This window comes from Rhinopithecus bieti, unplaced genomic scaffold (genome assembly GCF_001698545.2).
Source record: "Rhinopithecus bieti isolate Rb0 unplaced genomic scaffold, ASM169854v2 scaffold_841, whole genome shotgun sequence".
Lineage (NCBI taxonomy): Eukaryota > Metazoa > Chordata > Mammalia > Primates > Cercopithecidae > Rhinopithecus > Rhinopithecus bieti.
Genome location: NW_016803191.1, coordinates 428,678 through 451,193, shown reverse-complemented (window position 1 = coordinate 451,193; position 22,516 = coordinate 428,678). Strand labels below are relative to the sequence as shown.

General features: G+C 38.8%; 1 protein-coding gene across 1 annotated transcript in view; it reads right to left on the bottom strand.

Moving 5' to 3' along the window:
- Nucleotides 1-19,905, bottom strand: part of RAB23 (RAB23, member RAS oncogene family) — a 34,721-nt gene extending 14,816 nt beyond the window's left edge. The window contains 4 exon segments of the mRNA XM_017868193.1: nt 4,803-4,888; nt 7,371-7,590; nt 18,981-19,710; nt 19,810-19,905. Coding sequence (XP_017723682.1) covers nt 4,803-4,888; nt 7,371-7,525 — 241 coding nt within the window. The 5' untranslated portion in view covers nt 7,526-7,590; nt 18,981-19,710; nt 19,810-19,905.
- Between the last annotated feature and the right edge of the window lie 2,611 nt (nt 19,906-22,516).

The window sequence follows — 22,516 nt, the reverse complement described above, 5'->3', positions numbered from 1 at the left end:
AAGGATGGAAACAAAGCATGTGGCCTTCATTGCTCCTGGTGGTAATCTTGCAACCCAAAAGGAAATCAACATGAGGAGGTACCTCACACAGAGAGGAGACAAAGCCAGGAGAATCAGTAAGGCTGAACAAACAACTAAAAGGGATGCTATTTCCAGACTTTTCTATCAAATCAGTAAATCTCTGTGGTTTTAAGCCAGTTTGAAATTCCTTTTCTTTGGCAGCAACCAAAAGCATTTTAATGGAACCCCAAAGAGGTTTCCCCAAAGGGAAAACATAAAATAATGTTCAATATACTGTTTTTTCAATTTTATGTATAATTGCTGTTTTTTCTTTAATTCATATTGTATTGTGATAAATGTTTATTTTACCATTTAGAAAAGAAGTTGAAACTGAGGACCTGTCTCAGTATCTCACCCTCTTTGCCATTTTAATATAGTTGGCTAAAAAAAACGTTAAATTACTAAGATAGGCCTTTTTTTTTTTGAGACAGAGTCTTGCTTTATCGCCCAGGCTGGAGTGCAGTGGCATGATCTCGGCTCACTGCACCGGGTTCAAGCTATTCTCAGGCCTCAGCCTCCCCAGTACTGAGATTACAGGTGTGCACCACCATACCAGGCTAATTTTTGTATTTTTAGTAGAGACATGGTTTCACCATATTGGCCAGGCTGGTGTCAAACTCCTGACCTCTGGTGATCTGCCTGCTGCAGCCTCCCAAAGTGCTGGGATTACAGGCCTGAGCCACTGCCCCCAGCCAGTTTTGCCTTTTTAAATTACAGAAACATAATGTCAAATATATTCTCTAAAATAACCCTATTGGTTAAAAGTAATAACTGCCACATCAAACTGTCAAAAGCTTACAAAGGAATAGGCCATCTATTTCCTAAAGAAAAAGAACAGACATTTCATGCAGAGAATTTAGAAGACAAAGTTCAGTAGATAAAAGTAAAATAATGAAAATCTCAAGTAATCCTACTTCTTTTTGGTATTTCCACGTAGGTTTTATGTTTACTTTTTTCCTGAGTGTGGGGAAGGTAGTGGTAATAACCCCATTAAAAAACACAAATAACTTTTACTCAAGAATAAAACTGTACATTTAAGACCTGTTAATCAATACTGTCAAGGCTGATGAAATTCATAATTTGATTAAAATATCATCTACTTGAATGACAGAGCCTTGGGAGAAAAAACAATACCATCTACTCCAAGAACGGCTTGGGGTAGTAAAAATGTAATTCTCAACCTTACAGCATGATGTAGGTGCTCAGGATCCAAACTGGTAGCCATAGAGAACAACCAAAGCTACTATGGATGGGAGGCCTTAAAGTACACAGTAAATCGTGGTAAGCAGTGGTGGCAAGAAACCAAAATGTGTTTTCGAGCAGGCAGTGGAAGTCAAGTTTCCTTGGTACCAATTTAGAAAGGCAACTTCTTTGGTCATTTATTTGTTAGTACAATTATTAAACCTTAGTTGTCATTATTACAATAAATTCTACGTTTTCAAAAGTGAAAAAATAAGCTATATATTCAAAAGTTACTTGAATTCACCCAATTTCTCAAGTATGTTTATTTTATATAACTGGTATAAATTTGTAAATAAAAAAGCAAGCCACTTCAATAAAATCAGTGGTAAATCCTAAAAGAAGAAATTATGTGTTTATATGAAACTGTACCTAAAAGTTCATAACACTGTCACTTGGAACTTTCATATATATATAGATTTCTTCAAGAGACATATACTGGTATACTGCCATTCAATATATCTATTCTATTTTCAAGTACTTCTTCTCTGATAATCCAGGACACACAAACATAGGCTCCCTTTCAAGTTGGGTAAAGTGACATATTAAAGAAGACTTCCATGAAGAAGTCAGAAGAATTTCCATTGTACACATAACTATTATTTCAGTTTCATTAAACCTGTATCTTTCAATACAGGATGTTTAAAGAGACTTTGAAAAAATAATTCATAACTGCTTCCATATCATCTGTTCTTTAGGACTGTTTAGTATTCAACTACTAGCATTCTACTAAGATAGAATATATTTTAATTTTATGATACCAAAGAGTAGATTTAAAAGGAGATTTAAGAAGTAAAAAAGATAATTATCTTAAAGGAAACTTTTCAGATACATTTCTAAGCAATGTTATTACATGAATATAAATACAAGTTAAGACAAAGAAGCCAGAGCAAGGTTTACTATGCCTATTATATCCCTAGAACAACGGAGACACTTAATATACATTTTCTGAATAAAACTTCAAATCTAGAGAAACAGTCATGGGGCAACTAAAACAAGGTAGATCCTACCTTCCTGGGGCTTCTAGTTCACAGAGCAAAAACCTTTAAGCAAAATCATTTATATTTATAAATATAGATATATGTATATATGCACACATACATATATGTGTACATATGTACACAGACATGTTTACATACACATACATATATGTATGTGTATATATACATCTGTTTATATTTATAAACATATGTGTACATATACACATATATAGATATTTGCATTTATAAATATATATACTTTATGCATATATACATATATACACTTAATATATACATATATACACTTAATATGTGTATATATGTAATACGTATACATATATACACGCATATAAAGTATATATATTAAATATATATATGCATGTGTATGTGTGTGTGTGTATACAGAATTTCATCCATTACTTAAGGTCAGAGTATAAAGTTATAGCATCTGGTAAGTAAAATGAGACTGTGTGATGACCCAGTAGAATTTCACTTTATAAAAAAATGAACCAAAATGATACTGTCTCCTAAGGACAACTGAATTCACTTGAGCCAACAGGTGAGATAAGAAAGCATTCGAGGCATAGTGTAAAAAGAAAAGAAAAAAATGGGGGATTTCTCAAGGATGAAGTACAAGTGAGGAATCAGCAGATGACGCTGGACAGACAAGGAGAAACACAGTTGTAAAGTCCTGTGTGTACGATGCTGAAGAGTTTTAACCGAGAACGTGATTTGATAGTGGGAAGGATAAAACAGTTTCACTGATTCCATCTATTTTCTCAAAAAGTGAAGCAAAGAAATCGGCAGAGAGTGGAGAGGAGGAAGGGATTCCCAAGGTGAAGGCAAGAGAAAACACAAAAGAGCTCTTTTGGAAAATGACAGAGACTTGAGTAAAGAACACTGAGAGTGCCTGGCAGCACTCCATACTCATTAATGTCATGTGATGGTAGCTTTAAAGTTCAGTCTGAATGGTTGTCTGATATTCTCTATATGGTTCAGGTGCTTGGATACAGACTGGTAGATAGTCGGGTTTAACTGAGTTGGGCATTTTGCTGAGCAAGTATTATGCAGAGATTGCAGGTCAGGGAGTTAAAGGTCTTTGCAAGCAAATGCTTACAGGACTAGAAAAACTAAATTGAGGAAGGAAAGAAGTAAAGCCATGTGGAAAGTCATATTTAAAAAGTAGTAGGGTCAATGAACACAGAAGCTCTTGATGGTTTCAAGACAGAGTCTGGGTATTAAAGTTAGCAAGCCACAAGCATAGGCAGTAGTGGTCAGAGTGGGAGACTAGAGAGGTTTAGATTTTGGGGTAATGAAACAATTGTTGGCCTTGAAAACAACAAGGAAATGAGCAACAGGCTGAATATTCAAAAAGTAACCCAAACAATTGTGGAGAAGAAACTGAGCCAGATGCCAGTGTTATCACAAAGGAGGGATAAAGGAAGGTGATGGACCATTGCTAGCAGGAGGATTAGTGATGGGTAAGTCTCATGACCTGGACTTTCAAGGTGCTAAGGTTTTTGAAGGAGAAAAGAGGAGGAATGGTGTGGAAGCAGTAGTAAGAAACAAGACATCTTCTGCCCAACATCCTTTAAGTCTTGAATAATGTGAGTATGCAGGGATATGGGTAAAAAGCCTCCCTTAGAGAAGGCAGCAGAGGAAGTTGTATCTTTAGGAAACAAGCTTTAATTATGACACGGTGAAAAGTTCAGAAAAGAGGGACGTCATAGAAGGAATAATCAGTATGTCAGCTGTGCCTTTTTATTTCCCACAGCATCTGTGAAATGCAGAGTATTAAATGCTTGTCAATATGAATGATCAATTAATATTTACTTGGCATCAGCAGGCTATACTGCTACATGGTATTCCACCAAGCTTTTGTTACTGTGTTCTCTCACTTCAATCACTATTGGCAGCTGAGTTACAGGAACACTGAAAGTGGTGTTTTAAATTCCAAAAGAAAAGGGCAAAATTTTATAAGATGTTAAAGAAAACTTTTAAGTTCCATTCGGAAGTTTAATTTAGCCTCTTAAAAAATTTTAGCCCACATTTTAGAGCCTTAAATTCTTTAGTCATGGTTCCTTCCTTTCACAGGTGTCTCACACTTCTCTGAACTCCTACAACACTGAAAAGGCTTTACCATGCGACTTCATGTGTCATAACAAATGCCATCTTATTTGCCAGGGCTTTACTTTTTCATATGTTAGCTTCCACTCTGACTACACAGTCATTTTCTTGGGGTCAAAGTAGGCATTTAAGAGCTTCTTACTGATTTGGCCTGGGAATGCCTACATGAGTCACATAATTCTAAGGCAGAGACAAACTGTCTACAGTACCAGGTATTATTTGCTAACATACAAGATCTTTAGAAGAATAATGAACTGGGGTTTTAAAAAATACTTTGAAATTATTTTAACTATTCTTCAAGAGAAACACTTATATGGGAAACAAAGAAAGCAAAATTAGTTATTTAGCCAAAATAATGTGCCCAAACAAAATAAATAAATCAATCCTGTGTTTTACCTCGATAGTAGGCCTTTGTAATTGCATCAAATTCCTCTTGACCTGCAGTGTCCCATAACATTAGTCTGACATCTTCATCATTAACTCTAAAACAAGAGATGAATTTATTTCTTATGTAAAGGAAAATGTTTTTGGTAATATAGCTTTGTGTATATTTTTCATTTTCAAATCCGAAGAGATTAAAACTACAAATGCTCCTTGACTTATGATGGGCTGTCCCAATAAACCCCATTGGGGGTTACATCCTGGTAAGCCCATTGTAAGCTGAAAATATTGTAGTCAAAATATCTTTAAGTCAAAATGCATTTAACACCCCATTACACTACTGTAAATTCAAAAAACCCATAAGCTGAACTATTATAAATCCTTATGCTCCTCAACTTATGATGGAGCTATGTCTCAAAAAACTCATGCTAAAGTTGAAAAACTCTGAGTCAAACCATCTTGAGTCAGGGACCACATGGATACTGTCAGTTTCACCCTGAAAAACTCTGAGTATTCTCAGATGTTGATATCATTACCAACAGTGAAAGAGTGAAAAACATTCCCCTAAAGCTATAGCTTCCCACGTGATTTGGATTTATCTGCCATGTTTTTTTCTTTGACACAGTCACAGGTAGTGGTGGTCTAAGATTAACGTCTTGGGAAGGGGAATTCCCTTAGGTCACTGCTTGCTCTCCTTTCCCTACATCTTTCCAATGGGTTCTGGTGCTTTCGTGATAAAATGAGAATAAGAATGCAAAAACGCAATTTACTGCCAGTAATCCCAGCAATTTATGAGGCCAAAGTGGGCGGATCACTTGAGGCCAGGAGTTCAGTACCAGCCTGGCCAACATGGTGAAACCCTGTCTCTACCAAAAATACAAAAATTAGCTGTGTGTGGTGGCACGTGCCTGTAGTCGAGCTCCTCAGGGGGCTGAGATGGGAGAATCGCTTGAGCCTGGGAGGTGGAGCACGGATGCAGTCCAGCCTGGAAGACAGAGTAAGACTCTGTCTCAAAAAAACAAAAGGAATTTACCTCCCTGGCTCCCTGGTTGCCTTTGAACTTAAAATTTACTCTATTTTGTCATATAGTCAATTCTCATTATTCACACTAGTTATGTTCTATAATGCCAATGTGAACACTGAATTGGCAAATACTGAACCACTGCTCCTAAGGGAAATACAGGGTTAGGTTCTTGAGAACCCCTGGTTACATTTTCATCAACTGATCAATACGTAACCTTGCTTTATGTGTTTCTGTTTAAAGACACCTTACTGATATATATTGTTAATTCATTAACACTGAATTCACGACCAACAGTACTGTAACTCGTGTCTGAACAAAGCTTATCGAACATATTTATTTTTTCTGTAACACACATCATAGCCTTCCTATATTTAGGAATGCTAGACAGCACTGCAGCACTACACTTAGGAGCATTCTTAAACAGCAAAATCACCAAGAAAAAGCACAAAACGTAAAAAAAGGGGCATTAAACAGAACACAAAAAGGACATGTGTTTACTGTATGAGGGGCTGAAACAAGAAAGAGACTTATTTGAATGACCTCAGCTGGGAAGTGCACGCTGGGCAACTTAAATTTTTTTGCTGCTCTATGTATGTCCACAAATGACCACAAATGCACATAAATACTGATTCTGGAGTTACAAATAAATATTTTATTATAAATAAAACAAAGTGGGTGAATTTGCATATGCAGAACTTATAAATAATAAGGATTGACTGCATACTTAAATATTTATTTGGTTTCAGGTAGTAAGTACAAAAAGCAAACATCATCAAGACTTAAAATGCTTGCTCTTAAAATATATTCTGAGGGAGGAAGCAAATATGGAAATATTTTAAAAGAGAGTAATTTTAAAAGAATGCAGACTAGAAATTAATCTTTAAAATGATAAAATTATCTTTAATGTTAAAGTTGGGCCAGTAACCAAGTTTGTAGTATTTCTTATTTGGGTAATACATTTTAGTTTGTCTGCTACAATTTAAAATATCCTTAGACGTTCTCAGGACTAATGACAACAAATATTACTCTGATGTGTTTTAGAATCCAAATGAATTTCCTAAAGTAGGATTTCCTTTTCATAGACAAATTTTGCCCTCCCAAATCTGTTTTGTCTTATTTCTTTAGAGTAAAGCAAACTATTAATTCTCTAACTTCCATAGTCTTGCCTAGTTTCAAAAAAAGAACAGACATTCTAATAACAAGGAGCCCATAATACAATTTTCATTCCAAAGAAAACAGCAGTTGGAAATCTCACTGGAGTCAGTATCAGTTTGTGTTTAAAACATGCCCAAGGTGTCACCAATAAATATAAAACAGATATGAGACAGAAAAAAACGTGGGAAGGAGAGTAGAAAAAGAAAAAAGTGAAAGAGGAAGGGAAGAGATGAAAGAAAAAAAAAGGGTAAAGTTACGTGATGAAACCACCATCACGGTCGCATGAGCACAGACACTAGTGGCCACATCTCGAAATCCACTGCAAGTAGTTAACTATTATTCCAGTAAGTCTTGGATAAAGTTCACAAATCAAAGCCAAAGGAATAAAACAGCCAAGTACTTACTGAATTTGTCGCTCCAAAAAATCAACTCCAATGGTTTTCTTGTAGTCTTTTGTAAAAATGCCTTTGCAATATCGCTGAATCATACTTGATTTTCCAACTGCTCCATTCCCTACAACCACCATCTTTATGGCGACTTCCATATCTTCCTCCAACATTTTTGGAGCTGAAATGGTTTCTGTACCAACTCTAATTCCAGGAGATCAGATCTTCTCTCTCAAATCTGTGGTTTAAAATGAAATTATTTTTTCATAAAAATGTACAAAATAAACTAATTGTTTTATCAAGAAATCATCACACTGCATTGCAAGGATGTGTTTTCATACCTGAGGCCCCTCCCACTCTTTTTAAATAATATAAATTCTTTGAAAGGTACAGCAATAACACAATTCATTTTTGAATGAATCCTCATCAATAGCACAATGCATGACATTCATATATCAATAAATACCTAGATCTACTTTCATAGAGACGATGATTAGGGTCATTAGACTTGATGCCTGATTATTTAAAGGCACCACTTGCTAGTTCTGTGCTCTTAGTGAACACGTTGCTTAACTTCTTCAGGCTTCTGTTTCCTGGCAATAATATCCATCTCATACGGTTGTTGATCAATGATACACATAGAGCACTTAGCATAGTGAAAGTTACGCATTCAAAATTTAGTTGAGCATTCCTGATCCAAAATCTGAAGTCTGAAATGTGGCAAAATCTGAAACTTTTTAAGCACAGACATGATGCCATAAGGGAAAAATTCCGTATCTGACATGTGATAGGTCACAGTCAAAAGAGAGTCAAAACTTTATTTCATGCACAAAAATACTGAAAGTACTGTATAAAATTACTTTGAGGCTTTGTGTATAAGGCATATGTGAAACATAAATGAATTTCCTGTTAAGACTTGGGTCCTGTCCCCAAGACATCTCATTATGTACATGCAAATAGGGCGGGTGTGGTGGCTCATGCCTATAATCCCAGCATTTTGGGAGGCTGAGGCAAGAGGATCGCTTGAAGCCAGGAGTTTGAGACTAGCCTGGGCAACATATGGAGACCCAGTCGCCACAAAAAAAAATAAAATAAAATAAATTAGCCGAGTATAGTGGTGCATGCCTGTAGTCGCAGCTACACGGGAGGCTGAGGTGGGAGGATCCCTTGAGCCCAGTGATTTGAAGCTGCAGTGAGCTATGGTCATGCCACTGTACTCCAGCCTGGGTGACAGAACAAGATGCTATCTCTAAAAAAAATTAAAATAAAATTTTAAAAAACATTGTAAATTCTCCATAGTGTATCACCAAATAGGCAACAAATTCAAAATCTGTGGAAATCGCTTTTCAACCTCACGGGTAATAATCAATGTCCCTAAAAAAGCACCCCAAAGAAGGTGTCGTATAATAGTGTATGACCATGTGTCAGCATTGGGCTCTTAGTTATAACGATTTAGTGTTTGGCTTACAATGAATCCTGTACAAATAAATACCTTGCACCACACATTCCTGCTTTAGTTTCAAACCTTTATAGTTACACATACAATGAAAGCAATAGAATGGGCACTGTTTGCATTTTAGGAATGAAAAGAACAGAAATTCAATTTCTTCATGTTTCTTCTTAAAATTACTGTTAGGCTACTGCCCATTTAGCTATTATATTTCAACTACTTTAACTGAAAATCCTTCTATACAACCACTACACCAAGAGAGTCCAAAAATGTGAAGAACATTCCTTTCTTTGTCCCTAATAGTCTCAGCAATTGTCTCCAGTACTTTACAAACCTGAGTGATCATAAGAATCACCTAAAAGTCTTGTTAAAGTATGGTCCTGGGTCTCCGCCTCAGACATCATTTATCAGAAATTTCACAGAAGGCCTTGGAATCTGGTTTATAGAACAAGCACAAAAGATGCTGCTTAGCTCTCCCTTCACGAGCTGCTAGCTGGCAGTCTCTGCTACCTCACCTTCAGGATCCACTGCACTGTCCACTCCCGTTGAGGCCACATTCTCCCCAGGGAAAGATTAAACAGACAGGGCCACTTGAGTTGGGCCAATTCTGCACAACGTGGATCCTCTTTGGTCTGGGGCTCTCATCAGACTAGCTGAGATTTTTACAGAAATGCACTGCAGTCTGGGGTTCTTTCTACCCCATCTTTCTTCATCCTTTCACAAGTATAAAAAACTAGCATTGCAGCCTCTTTATCCTTCTCAGGCATTTCCTCCAATAAATCTCTTGCACTTCTAATTCCATCTTGGTATTTGCTTCCTGGAGAACCCAAATGGATATACATCCCAAGTGATTTTACATTCAGGTAAATGTCAGAGCCAATACCTTACGCTAGTGATTCTCAATTTTGCCTATACATTTGAATCACCTAGATAACTTTTAAAAAATACTTGGCTGGGGGCAGTGGCTCACACCTGCAATCCCAGTGCTTTGGGAGGCTGAGGCAGGAGGACTGCTTGAGGCCAGGAGTTCAAGACCAGCCTGGGCACCATGTGAGACCCTGTCTCTATGAAAAAAAAAAAAAAAAAAAAATTGGCCAGGCATGGTGGTGTGAGCCTGTAGTCCCAGCGACTCGGGAAGCTAAGGCGGGAGGATTGTTTGAGCCCAGAAGTTCAAGGCTACAGTGAGCTATGACTGTACCACTACACTTCAGCTTGGGTGACAGAGCAAGACCCTGTCTTAAAAAAAAAAAAAAATCCTGATGCCTGATACCTGCATCTTATCTTCTGTGTATACAATCAGATGGTCTAGGGCAGTGGTTCCCAACCATTTTGGTACTAGGGACTTTTGTTTTGGTGGAAGACAACTTCCACAGATGGGAGGTTGGTGGGGGGCATGGTGGAGGGATGGTTTGGGGATAAAACTGTTCTACTTCAAATCATCAGGCATTAGTTAGATTCTCATAAGGATATAAGGAGTGCTGCAACCTAGATCCCTCACATGTGTAGTTCTCAATAGAGTCTGGGCTCCTGTGAGAATCTAATGCTGCTGCTGATGTGACGAGGCAGAGCTCAGGTGGTAATGCTTGCAGCCACTCACCTCCTGCTGTGTGGCCCAGTTCCTAACAGGCCACAGAATGGTACCAGTCCACGGCCTGGGGGTTGGGGACCCCTGGTCTAGGGTACAATCTGGACATCAAGTATCACCATCCTATTACCCTACACAAGATGTAGTCTTTAGGACACAGGGTCAAATATAAAATTCTGACCAAGAGCTGACCCTTGTTCATCCAGCTGTATCTCACACTGGTTCAGTTCCTAGAAGGCAACTTCCTTTCTCTACCTAAATAATTCTTCACCCAAGAAGACTGTTATGTTCATAAAAAGGCAACAACAAAACTCTTATCACATTTTATCCTTTTAAAGATACATACTTCAGACACTTTTGCTTCTGAAATGATAGACATTTTTCCCTATTCCTTCCTCTAAATATAACTAAAATTTGTGAATATTATATATAAACAAACATTAGACATCGAAAAGTGAAAAGGTACCACAAGGCACAAAGAACAACATGGTAATGAGTTTTCCTTGAGTTCTTTTTACCTCATATATCCCTGACTGGATTATAGAGAAGCTAGTAACCAGGAAATTCACCACCAATGACAAAAAGAAACATAAAAGCTACTCTCTTGAGTCAAAGGACCAGGAAAGGGAAAGCCTAGCAAGGCGGAGCTTGCAGTGAGCAGAGATCGCGCCACTGCAGTCCAGCCTGGGCAACAGAGTGAGACTCCGTCTCAAAAAAAAAAAAAAAAAGAAAGAAAGAAACAAACATAGAAAACACCTCTACCCTTGTGAGGGCTATATTGATGCACCCCAACTCCCTCTATGGGGTGGTGTCAGAGAAGACCAACCGGGGAGGACTGGAGAGGACTTTCATCCTCACTGGGGAGAAATGAAGGCTCCTCCAACCCCTGCCCAACCACCACTAAGGCATCCCTGGAGTCCATGTGGGAGGATGAACTTCCACCCATCCACCAATTCAGTCATCCCTACCCATTTTTACCTCCACTTTTTTGCTGGGGTGGTGTCAGATGAAGCCTATTAGAAAGTCAGGACTTCCACTATCTCTCACAGGTAATAAGGCCATCTGCTGACTCCCCGCAGTGTCAGTGGGTCAGCCTCCTCCCAGCCAGGGTGGTATCAGTGGCCCCAGCAGAGAGTCATCATGACCAGCAGTAAGAGGAGCTCTTCCCACTCTCAGTTTCTTTCTCTATTTTTTTTTTTTTTTTAGACAGTGTCTCATTCTACACTCCAGGCTGGAGTGCAGTGGGGTGAACACAGCTCACTGCAGCCTCAACTTCCTGGGCTCAAGCAATCCTACCATTTCAGCTGGGACTATGGGCGCATACCACCACGCCTGGCTAGCTTTTGCATTTTTTGTAGAGACAGGGTTTTGCCATTTTGGCCAGGCTGATCTCAAACTCCTGGGCTCAAGCGATCTGCCTGCCTTGGCTTCCCAAAGTGCTGGGATTACAGGCACGAGCCACCGCACCCAGCCCACTATGTTTCAATGGAAGACAAGCAGGAAACCTGGAGTTTTATCCTCACCTGGTAGTAAAGAGGTACTGCCCCACCCTTCCTGTTTTTGGAGCACAGCAAAGGAAGAGAATCAAGCTAAAAGAGTATGTAATGAGACCAGAGTATCACAACATAACACTCCCAATGTCCTGGTTTCATCGAAAATCACTCAGTACACCAAGAACCAGGAAAATCTCAACTCAAATGCAAAAGACAATCAATAGACACTAGCAATGAGATGACAGACATTAGATTTCTGTAATAAGGATTTTAAACATAAAAAGTTAACTGGCAGTCAATGAGCAATTATGGATATATTTGAACAAATGTAAAACATAAAGAGTCTCAAAAATAAACAGAAGATATAAAGAAGTACCAAATGGAAAGTAGAACTGAAAATTATAATAACCATAATTTTAAAAACTCAATGATAGGTTCAACGGCAGAATAGAGAGGACAGAGGAAAGAATTAGTGAACTTGAACACACAATCTGAGCCAAGCAAACAAAGACTGAAATAAAGGAAAAAGCCTTTAGGATAAAGGAAACAAAGACTGAAATAAAGGAAAAAGCCTCAGGACCTGTGGAACTAAACCACAAAAAAACTGCATATTTCCGTCATTGGAGTTCCAGGAGGAGAGGAGGAAGAAGATAGGGCTAAAAAAGGACTTGAAGAAATAATGACTGAAAATTTCCCAAATATGGAAAAAGACAAAGCTACAGATTCAAGAAGCTGAGTAGATCTCAAACAGGATAAACCAGTCAAAATCTAGACCTAAACAAATCAAAGTCAGACTTCTGAAAACTAAAGACAAAATATTTTGCAAGCAGCCAGAGAAAAACGATGGGGAAAAGTCATTTGAATGACAGTGAATTTCTCCTCAGAAACCATGGAGGTCAGAAGGAGGTGGCACATCATTTTTTGAGTGTTGAAAGAAAAGAACTGTCAACTCAAAATTATATATCCAACAAAAATATCCTCTAGGAATGAAAAGGAAATCAAGGTAATCTCTGATGAGGGAAAACTGAGAGCATTTGTTGACAGCAGACCAATGCAAAAGAACAGCTAAAGGAAGTTCTCAAGTGGAAAGGAAATAATTTTTTAAACAAAGAACTTGGAATATCAGAACAAAAGAAAGAACATGGTAAGAGCAAAAATATTGTTAAATCCAATAGACTTCCCTTCTCTTCTTGAGTGTTCTAAACTATGTTTGATAGTTGAAAAAAATTATAAAACTGTCCAATGTGGTGTTCAATACATGTAGGGAAAATATTTAAGACAATTAATTATAAATGGGGATGGATAAAGGACTATAAAGGGAGGTAAGCATTCTACACTTCACTTGAATTTGTAAAATATTGACTACAATGATAAATTATGGTGATAAATCACATATACAGTCATGCACCACATAACAACATTTTGGTCAATGATGGATTGCTTATACAACAGTGGTCCCTTAAAATTACAATGCCATATGTTTACTATGCCTTTTCTATGTTTAAATATGTTTAGATACACAAATATTTACCAATGTGTTACAAGTACCTACAGTATTCAATACAGTAACAGTGTACAGGTTTGTGGCTTAGGAGCAATAAGCTATAGCATACAGCCTAGATGTGTAGTAGGCTATACCATCTAGGTTTGTGTAAATACATTTTAGTATGTTCACACAATGACAGAACCATAATGTGCATCCCCATCGTTAAGCAATGCATGACTGTATGTAATGTAATACCAAGAACAACCACTAAAACAATAATACAAACAGGTACACTCAAAAACACACAGATAAATCAAAATGAGATTCTAAAAACACAATAAAGTCAGAATCTAATTGATATTTATAGAACTGTCTATACAGCAGCACAATATATTTCCTTTCAAGTACCCAGATTGAACATATTCTGGGCCATAAAACAAACATCAACATGTCACAGGGCAAACCCCAAAACTGGAGTTCAGCCCAGGAGGCCACATGGGTTTTTGGCTTCGTGCAGAAGGAATTCAAGAGTGAGCCGACAGAGTGAAGTGAAAGCAAGTTTATTAAGAAAGTACAGGAATAAAAGAGTGGCTACTCCATAGACAGAGCGGCCCTGAGGGCTGGTGGTTAGTTATTTTTATGGTTTTTTTTTAATTACATGCTATACAAGGGGTGGATTATTCTTGAGTTTTCTGGGAAACGGATGGGGAATTCCCAGAACTGAGGGTTCCTCCCCGTTTCAGACAATATAATGTAACTTTCAGACATTGCCATGGCATTTATAAATTGTCATGGTGTTGATGGCAGTAACCTTTACTATGCTAATGTATTATGATTAGCATATAATGAGCAGTGAGGACAACCAGTGGTCACTTGCATGACCATCTTGGTTTTGGTCAGCTTCTTTACTGCATCCTGTTTTGTCAGTGGAACCAGATCTATAGACCTCCTGTCTCAAACACACTTAAAATAATGGAAACCATACAGAATGTGTTCACTGATCACAATGGAATCAAACTAGAAATCAATAACAGAAAGATAAAACAGGGAAATCTCCAGACAGAAACTAAAAGCACACACTTGTAAAACAATCCAACATTCAAAGTAGTAGTCACAGGGAAAGTAAAAAAAAAAAAAACTTAATTAAATGAAAGTGAAAATACATGTGAAACTTAGTGGGGCACAGCTAAAGTAGTGCTGAAATGTGAAAATATATTTTATTTTATTATTACTATTTTTGAGACAGAATCTCACTCGTCAGTCCAGGCTGGAGTGCAGTGGCCCGATCTTGGCTCTTGGCTCACGGCAAACTCCCCCTCTCAGGTTCAAGCAACCCTGCCTCAGCCTCCCGAGTTGCTGGGACTACACACATGCATCACTATGCTGGGCTAATTTTTGTATTTTTAGTAGAGACAGGATTTCACCATGTTGGCCAGGCAGGTTTCTAACTCCTGGCTCAAGTGATCTGCCCGCCTCGGCCTCCCAAAGTACTGGGACTACACGCATGAGCCACCGTGCCCAGCCTGAGACACGAAACTTTGGAGCACTAAATGCTTACCTTAGAAAAGGAAAAAAGTTTCAACTCAATAATCTAAGCACTCACCTCAAGAACCAGAAGAGCAAAATAAACCCAAAGCAAGCAAAAAAAGGAAGATACTAAAAAAGAAGAACAGAAATCAATGAAATTGTAAACAGAAAACTGATGCAACAAAAAGCTGGCTTTTTGAGAAGATCAATAAATTTAACAATACTTTAGTGAGACTAACACAAAAAAGAGAGAGGACACAAATATCCAATACCAGGAATAAAATAGGGGATAGCAACATAGACTCTGCAGACTCAAAAGGATAACGTAACAACCCTACATACATAAATGTGACAACCCAGACAAAATGAACCAAATTATTCAAAAGCATAAACGACCATAATTCACCCAATATAATATAGGTCTATTTGAATACCCCTATAACTATGAAGGAAATTGAATCTGTAATGTAAAAACTCGGAAAGAAATCTGCAGGATCAGGCAGTTTCACTGAAGAATTCTACTAAACATTTAAAAAATTAACACCAATGTACACAATCTCCTCCAGAATAGAGACGAGGAAACACTTGCCAACTCTTTTTATGAAGCCAGCATTATCTTGATACCACAAAAAGACACTACAAAAAAGAAAATTAGACAAACTCTTCTGAACAAAGATGAAAAAATCTTCAACAAAGTATTAATAAACTGAATTCAGCAATATTTAAAAACAATAATACATTGCAACCAAGTAGACTTTATACTGGGAATGCAAGGCTAAATACTCAAAAAGCAATCAATGTAATCCACCATATAAACACAACATAATATCAATTGATGCAGAAGAAATACTTGACAAAATTCAACATTTGTGAGAAAACTCAGAGCAAACTAGAAATAGAATGGGACTTCTCTGACCTGGTAAAAGGCACCTATAGGCCAAGCACAGTGGCTCACGTCTGTAATCCTAGCACTTTGGGAGCCCACAGCGGCAGACTGTCTGAGCTCAGGAGTTCGAGACCAGCCTGGACAACATGGTGAAACTCCGTCTCAACTAAAAATACAAAAAATTAACTGGGTGTGGGGTCGCTCACCTGTAATCCCTGCTACTCAGGAGACAGAGGCACAAGAATTGCTTGAACCAGGGAGACAAAGGTTGCTGTGAGCTGAGATCGTGCCACTGCACTCCAGCCTGGATGACAGAGTGAGATTCTGTCCCAAAAAAAAAAAGCATCTATAACATAAAACAATTCTGGAAGACAGACTGCTTTCCTCAGATTGGGAACAAGGTAAGGATATCTCTTCTCACTACTCCTATTCATCATACATGAAGTTCTAGTCATTGTAATAGGAAACAAAAATAAATAAAACACAGATGAAGAAAAAAATAAATAAAACTTTCTCTATTCACAAGTGACATGATTATCTCTGTAGAAAATCCATAGAATCTACCAAAATTTAAAACCAAACCCTGAACTAATGAGTTTAGCAAAGTCAGAGGACATAAGTACAACACACAAAATTCAATTGTATTTCCACATACAATGTACAATTGGAAACCAGTATTTTTTAGAATGAGATTTACAATAGCTCAAAAAACATTAAATACTTAGGTATAAATGTAACAAAACATGTACACAATCTGTACGCTGAAAACTACAAAACACTAAACAAATCAAAGACCTAAACAAATGGAAAGACATATCATGTTCATGGATTGGGAGACTCAACAAAGTAAACATAGCAATCCTCCCTAAACTGATCTGTGGGTGTAATACAATTTCAATCAAAGCACCAGCAAATTTTTCTGTATCCACAAGTTGATTCTAAACTTTATACACAAAGGTAAAAGAATCAGAATAGCTAAAACAATTTTGAAAAAGAATGAAACTGGAGGAAATTATACTACCTAGTTTTAAGACATTACAATGCTAAATTAATAAAGTGTGATACTGGCCAAGGGAAAGTTAAGTAAATCAGTGGAACAAAACAGGCCCAAAACAGACCCTCACAAATAAAGCCAATTGATTTTTAACAAAGGTGCAAAAGCAATTCAATGGAGAGAAGGCAGTCTTTTCAACAAATGCTGATGAAACAACTGGACGTCCATAAGCAAAAAAGTAAACCTTCACACCTTATACAATTAACTCATACGGATCACAGATCTAAATGGAATACTTTTATAAAACAATTTTTAGAAGGCGAAAATCTTGACCTGTTAGGCAGAGTTCTTAGACATGACACCAGAAGATCCATAAAAGGAAAAATTGATACTGGACTTCACCAAAATTAAAACACTGCTGTCTGAAAGGCACTGTTAGAATGAAAAGACAAGACAGACTGGAAGAAAATACCTGAAAAACATGTAACTGACATATAATTTGTATCCAAAACATATAAAGAACCCTCAAAATTCAACATAAGAAAACAGACCAATTTAAAAATGGGCAAGTGACTTGGCCAGATACCTCACCAATGACTCCATGTGGCAAATGAACACATGAAAACATGTACAATATCTTTAGCCATTAGTTAAAGGCACATTAAAACCACAATGAGATACCACTACACACCTATTAAAATGGCTAAGTCTTGAAAAACTGACACTACCAAATGCTGGGAGTATGTGGAGCAACTAGAACTCTCACATGTTGCTTGTGGGAATGCAACATGACACAGACACTCCGGAAAAGAGTTTAACAGTTTTTTGAAAGTTAAACATACATTTACCATTGCTACAAGTGCAATCCACTTGTAGCAATACCCTAGAGAAATGAAAACATGTCCATACAAAAAACTTTTACATGGTATTTATAGCAGATCGATTCATAATCACAGAAAACTGAAAACCTCAATGTCCTTCAATGGGCAGATGTAGAAACAAACTGGCATTTCCACATAATAAAACAGTACTCAGCAATAAGAAAAGAAATTATCCATACATGAAACAACTTGGAAAAATCTTAAAGGCATTTTGCTGAGTGAAAAAAAGCTAATATCCAAAGATTACCAACTGTTATGATTCCATTTCTAGAAAATATTAATAATTGCCAGGGGTAAGGAGTATGATATAAAGGGATCACATTAGGTTTTTTTTCTGTGAGGGCGGGGAGTGACAGATTTGTTCTACATCCTTATTGTAGTGGTGATTACATGAGTCTAAAATTCGCAGAACTGTACACCGAAAAAAAGATCAATTTTACCACATACTTTTAAAAATAATACATTAATTTCCTTAAAATAAATTTAAAGAAAAAAGCCAAATTAAATGTTAACAGGCAGTCGGACTCTTGCTTTTTAGAAACTACTCTACAGACTTAAAGCACTAGATCAAAACAATTACGTTCCTAGATATAAGCATAATTCTGAGTACAATTAAAGACCTTGACAATAATATTTTATATAAACACCCTTTCCCCAAAACATTTTGCTAATGCAGTCTAATAAATTAGAAAAGCAAAGGGTGAGTTAACTCACCAATCAAAAGGTTGTTTTCTCACAACGGCCTTTATTTAAGTAGAAGTACAGTTATATTTGTAAAATACTGAAAACTTCTTAGGGTCAATGAAATTACCTAGATGTTAGGAGATATATAAAAACCCAGAGAAGTTAACAGCCCTTTTCAGACCCTACTGCCACTTCACTAGCTCCTGATAAGGAAGTTCTTACTCTCACACGCTCTCACGTTCTTACTCCAGGGAACTGCCGATGGCTCCTTGGCTCCTCGGATCTCCGAGTAAAGTTAAGTCTGTAGCAACCAGTGTCAATGGAATAGCACAATTTGGCTCATTTATATTCCAGCACTCTATGAGCAAGAAACTAGGGAAGGGTGGGGTCGCGGGTAAAGAGGAGTCGCACTGCAGGGAGAAGAGGAGTCTACATGCCTTGATGGAGCTGAGGACCCTCTTCGCCGCCAAACCTAACCTGAGCACTTCACGCCCTCACCGGTGTCTGGCCCAGCCTGGGTCGCCCCTTCCCCATTCAGGACTTGGGGCAGGCAAAAAGCCGAACTCTCGGCCAGACTGGGGACGCAGCGTCGCCCTCGCTCCATCCCTCTTTCCCGCCCACCTGGCAATTCCAGGTACCCACCGCTGGGAGCTGGGAGGGGTCGCCGGGCTGGCGCTGCCGCCCACCTTCTCTAGCTGGAACTTGGGATCGGTGCTCAAGGGCGGGAGAGCCGGCGCTCGGCTGTTGGAACAGGGGGATGGGGGAGCCGGGCCTGGAGGCCCCTGCCCACTCCCGAGAGTAAGGCACAACCCGGGACCCCGGGGAGAAGCTGACTCTTCCCCAGTGGAGCCGGACGAACCCCCAGCCGCTGGAGACGGCGAGTGAGTGCAGCGCCGCTGCACCGCAGCGCGAGCCGCTACTCACCGTCCCCCGCCCGCCGCGGACCCGCCGCCCGGCGCCACCGGCTCCTCCTGGTCGCGGCGCAACCGCTGCCGCCGCTGCCTCCTCCCGACGCGCCAGTTCTCCCTGCGGGGCCGCGCGGCTAGTTCGCACCCTCTTTCGCTCTCTTAAGAATGATTATGATTTTTAAACGAACTTTATTGGTAGCCAGGGCTCAGATTGAGTGGCTCAGCAGCAGCTCCGATGGGGATGGTGGGGCGCGGGAGTCTCGACTCCCCTCATCTGTGGACCCGCCGCGCTGCGGAGCATGCGCCGTGCCTCGTTTGCGCAAGCTCTGTGCAGACCAGCGGCCCTGCCCCGCCCATGTTCTGGCGGGTGGCGGGCGGCTGCTCAGCTTTCCAGGCGCCTCCAAGGGATCCCGGGAGGGCAGTGGGGAAACCAGAGGCGAGCAGGATCTCCTAGATCGTGAACTCTAGAAAAGAGAAATCGGCCAATGACGGTCTGCATAAGTTTCACAGAGTTATCACACTTCCAGAGTCCTCAAAGGGCTTGCCCCGCATCGGACACATACCTTATTTTCTTGACCAGATGACATCTTAAGTGGCCGAGTGAGCAAAAAATGTCGAACAAAGTCGAAAACGCACACACACAGCCTGCAGGATTTGGCTGGACAAAATAGAAGCCTGAGATGGTTATTCAGAGGAGCAAACCAAAAACGAAAAGGTCCCGCAAAAGCAATCTCAACTTTGTTTGCTTCAGTTGTTTTAATATTTCAAAATAAAATAGAATAGAAAAAAAGATGGAAAATACCAAGTGTTGGCCAGGATGTAGAGTCACTGCATTCTTCTACTCTGCTGCTGGAATGTAAACTGGAACAACTCCTTTGAACAACAGTTTGGGACTGTCTGCAAAAGGTGCATACCCTATGGCCCCGCAGTTCCACGCCTCCATATAGAGCAAAAAGAAACGAATACTTAGGGTGCACCGACAGGCAGGTATCAGAATGTTCGTAGCTGCATTTATTGTAATAATTCCTTAATGAGAATAACCCAAAAGACCATCAACAATAGAATAAATGAGTGAAATTACACAGGGTTCGCATAATGAAACACTATACAGCAACGCAAAGAACCATCTGCAAAAATTACGGGCAGCAACGTGGATCAACTGCAGAAACCTAATGCCCAGCATAAAAAGACAACAGAAGTACACGTGGCATAAGTCCCTTTCTATAAAGTACAAGAACAGAAGAACTAAGCTGCTCAAAGTTAGCATAATGGTTACCTTGGTGGGCAGGGGATAGTGACTGGAAGGAGTTAGCAACTAGAAGAGGGGCTTCCAGTTAGCGACTGAAAGAGGGGCTTCCTTCTAGTAAGGTTCTCTTTGTTGATTTTGGCGCTAGTTATAAATGCGTGTCCATTTGTGAAAATTCAAGCTGTACTCTTTGCACATTTTTCTGTATGTGAATTATACTTCACACTTAATAATTTTAAAAATTAAGTGGCGATTGTTTTACTTATAATAGCAATAGTATTTGTAAGAAATTTAATATCAAGTAGCTAACAGATTTATCTCTAGGATTTGGTTGGCAGTCTCTTAAATTTCAGTAACGTACTGGTGCCCTTTCTGAGAAAAAAAAACGATTAAAAAGTTGGCAAATGACTTGAATAGACATTCCTCCAAAGAAGATCTACAAATAGCCAATGAGCCCATGAAAAGAGACTCAAGGTCACTAATCATGAGGGAAATGCAACTCAAAACCATGAGATACAACTTCACACTTATTAGAATGATGATTATAAACAAAGCAGAACAGAAAATAAATATGAGTGTTGGCAAGGAGTGGAAAAATTACAACCTTTGTGTGCTGCTGGTGGGAATGTAAAATGGTACTCCCACTGTGGAAAATTGTATGGTTCATCAGAATATTAAAAATAGAATTATCATATGATTAAATAATTCCACTTCTGAGTATATATCCAAAAGGATTGAAAACAGGGACTCAAAAAAGACATTTGTTCAACCATGTTTATAGCAGCATTATTCACAATAGCCAACGGGTGGAAGCAACCCAAGTGTCCATCAATGGATGAACAAAATGTGGTATCTACATGCAATAAAATATTATTCAGCCTTAAAAAAGGAGGCACCCAGGAGTGGCGATGTATCCCTGTAATCCCAGCTACTTAGGAGGCCAAGATGGGAGGATCACTTGAATCCAGTTCAAGACCAGCCTGGCCAAATCCTGTCTCAAAAATAAGAGAGAGGGAAATTCTGACACATGTTACAGCATGGATGAAGCTTGAAGACATTATGCCTAGTCCCAAAAGGACAAATGCTGTATGATTCAACTTATCTAAGGTACATAGAGTAGTCAAATTCATAGAGACAGTTAGGGGGTGGGAAGTGGTTGTGGGGAAGGAAGGGCAGGTGGTGAATGGGGAGTTAGTGTTTTCTATCTACAGTTTTAGCTTTGCAAGATGAAAAAAGTCTGGAGATAGATGGTGGTGATGGTTGCACAATGATGTGAATATACTTGATGCTCTTGAACTTTATACTTAAAATGGCTAAAATGGTTAATTTTATGTTTTATGTATATCTTGCCAAATTTCTTTTTAATGGGGGGAAAACAAAGAAAATCCTAGAGGGTCTCAGAGAGTACATCTGAGATCCAAATCTGAGGAAAACTTCCTGAAAAGGGGTTCTCCTAAAATCATTTCTTTCTTCCACACCTTTCCATTTCCTTGGAATTGTTGGACATTGAAGGAAATCCAGAATATGCCATCCCAAAATATGCCACTTTGTCATAACGATTATTTTGAGCTGAAGGCAATTAAGAAACAGCAGAACAGAAGAAACACTGTGCTTTTCCCATTTCTGTCTAAAAGCAGGCTATAAATTTCCCTTTGTGAAGTTGCTCCTCCTCCCCATCCCATACTAGGAGGAGGAGATTCCTATCACCAGAGCACCAACTTGAGTCATATGTCAAACCTTTCAAAATAACCTTTGTCTTCCAATAGTTCCCCTCATATAGTTTAATCGGCCACAATTTACCACCTTCACAAGTCCCACCCCTTTTTCCTTTGTCTTATCACTTCTCCACAATTTATCACCCTTTTAAAAAATGGTATATAAGTTCTTAGGCCTCACTGTTTTTGGGGTTTTCACTTCTTTTCTGTGAGGCCCCCCATGTGCATATGAAATAAACCTTTTCTCCTGTTTATCTGTCATTTGTCAATTTAATGTGCAGGCTTCTGCTACTGAACTTACAAGAGTAG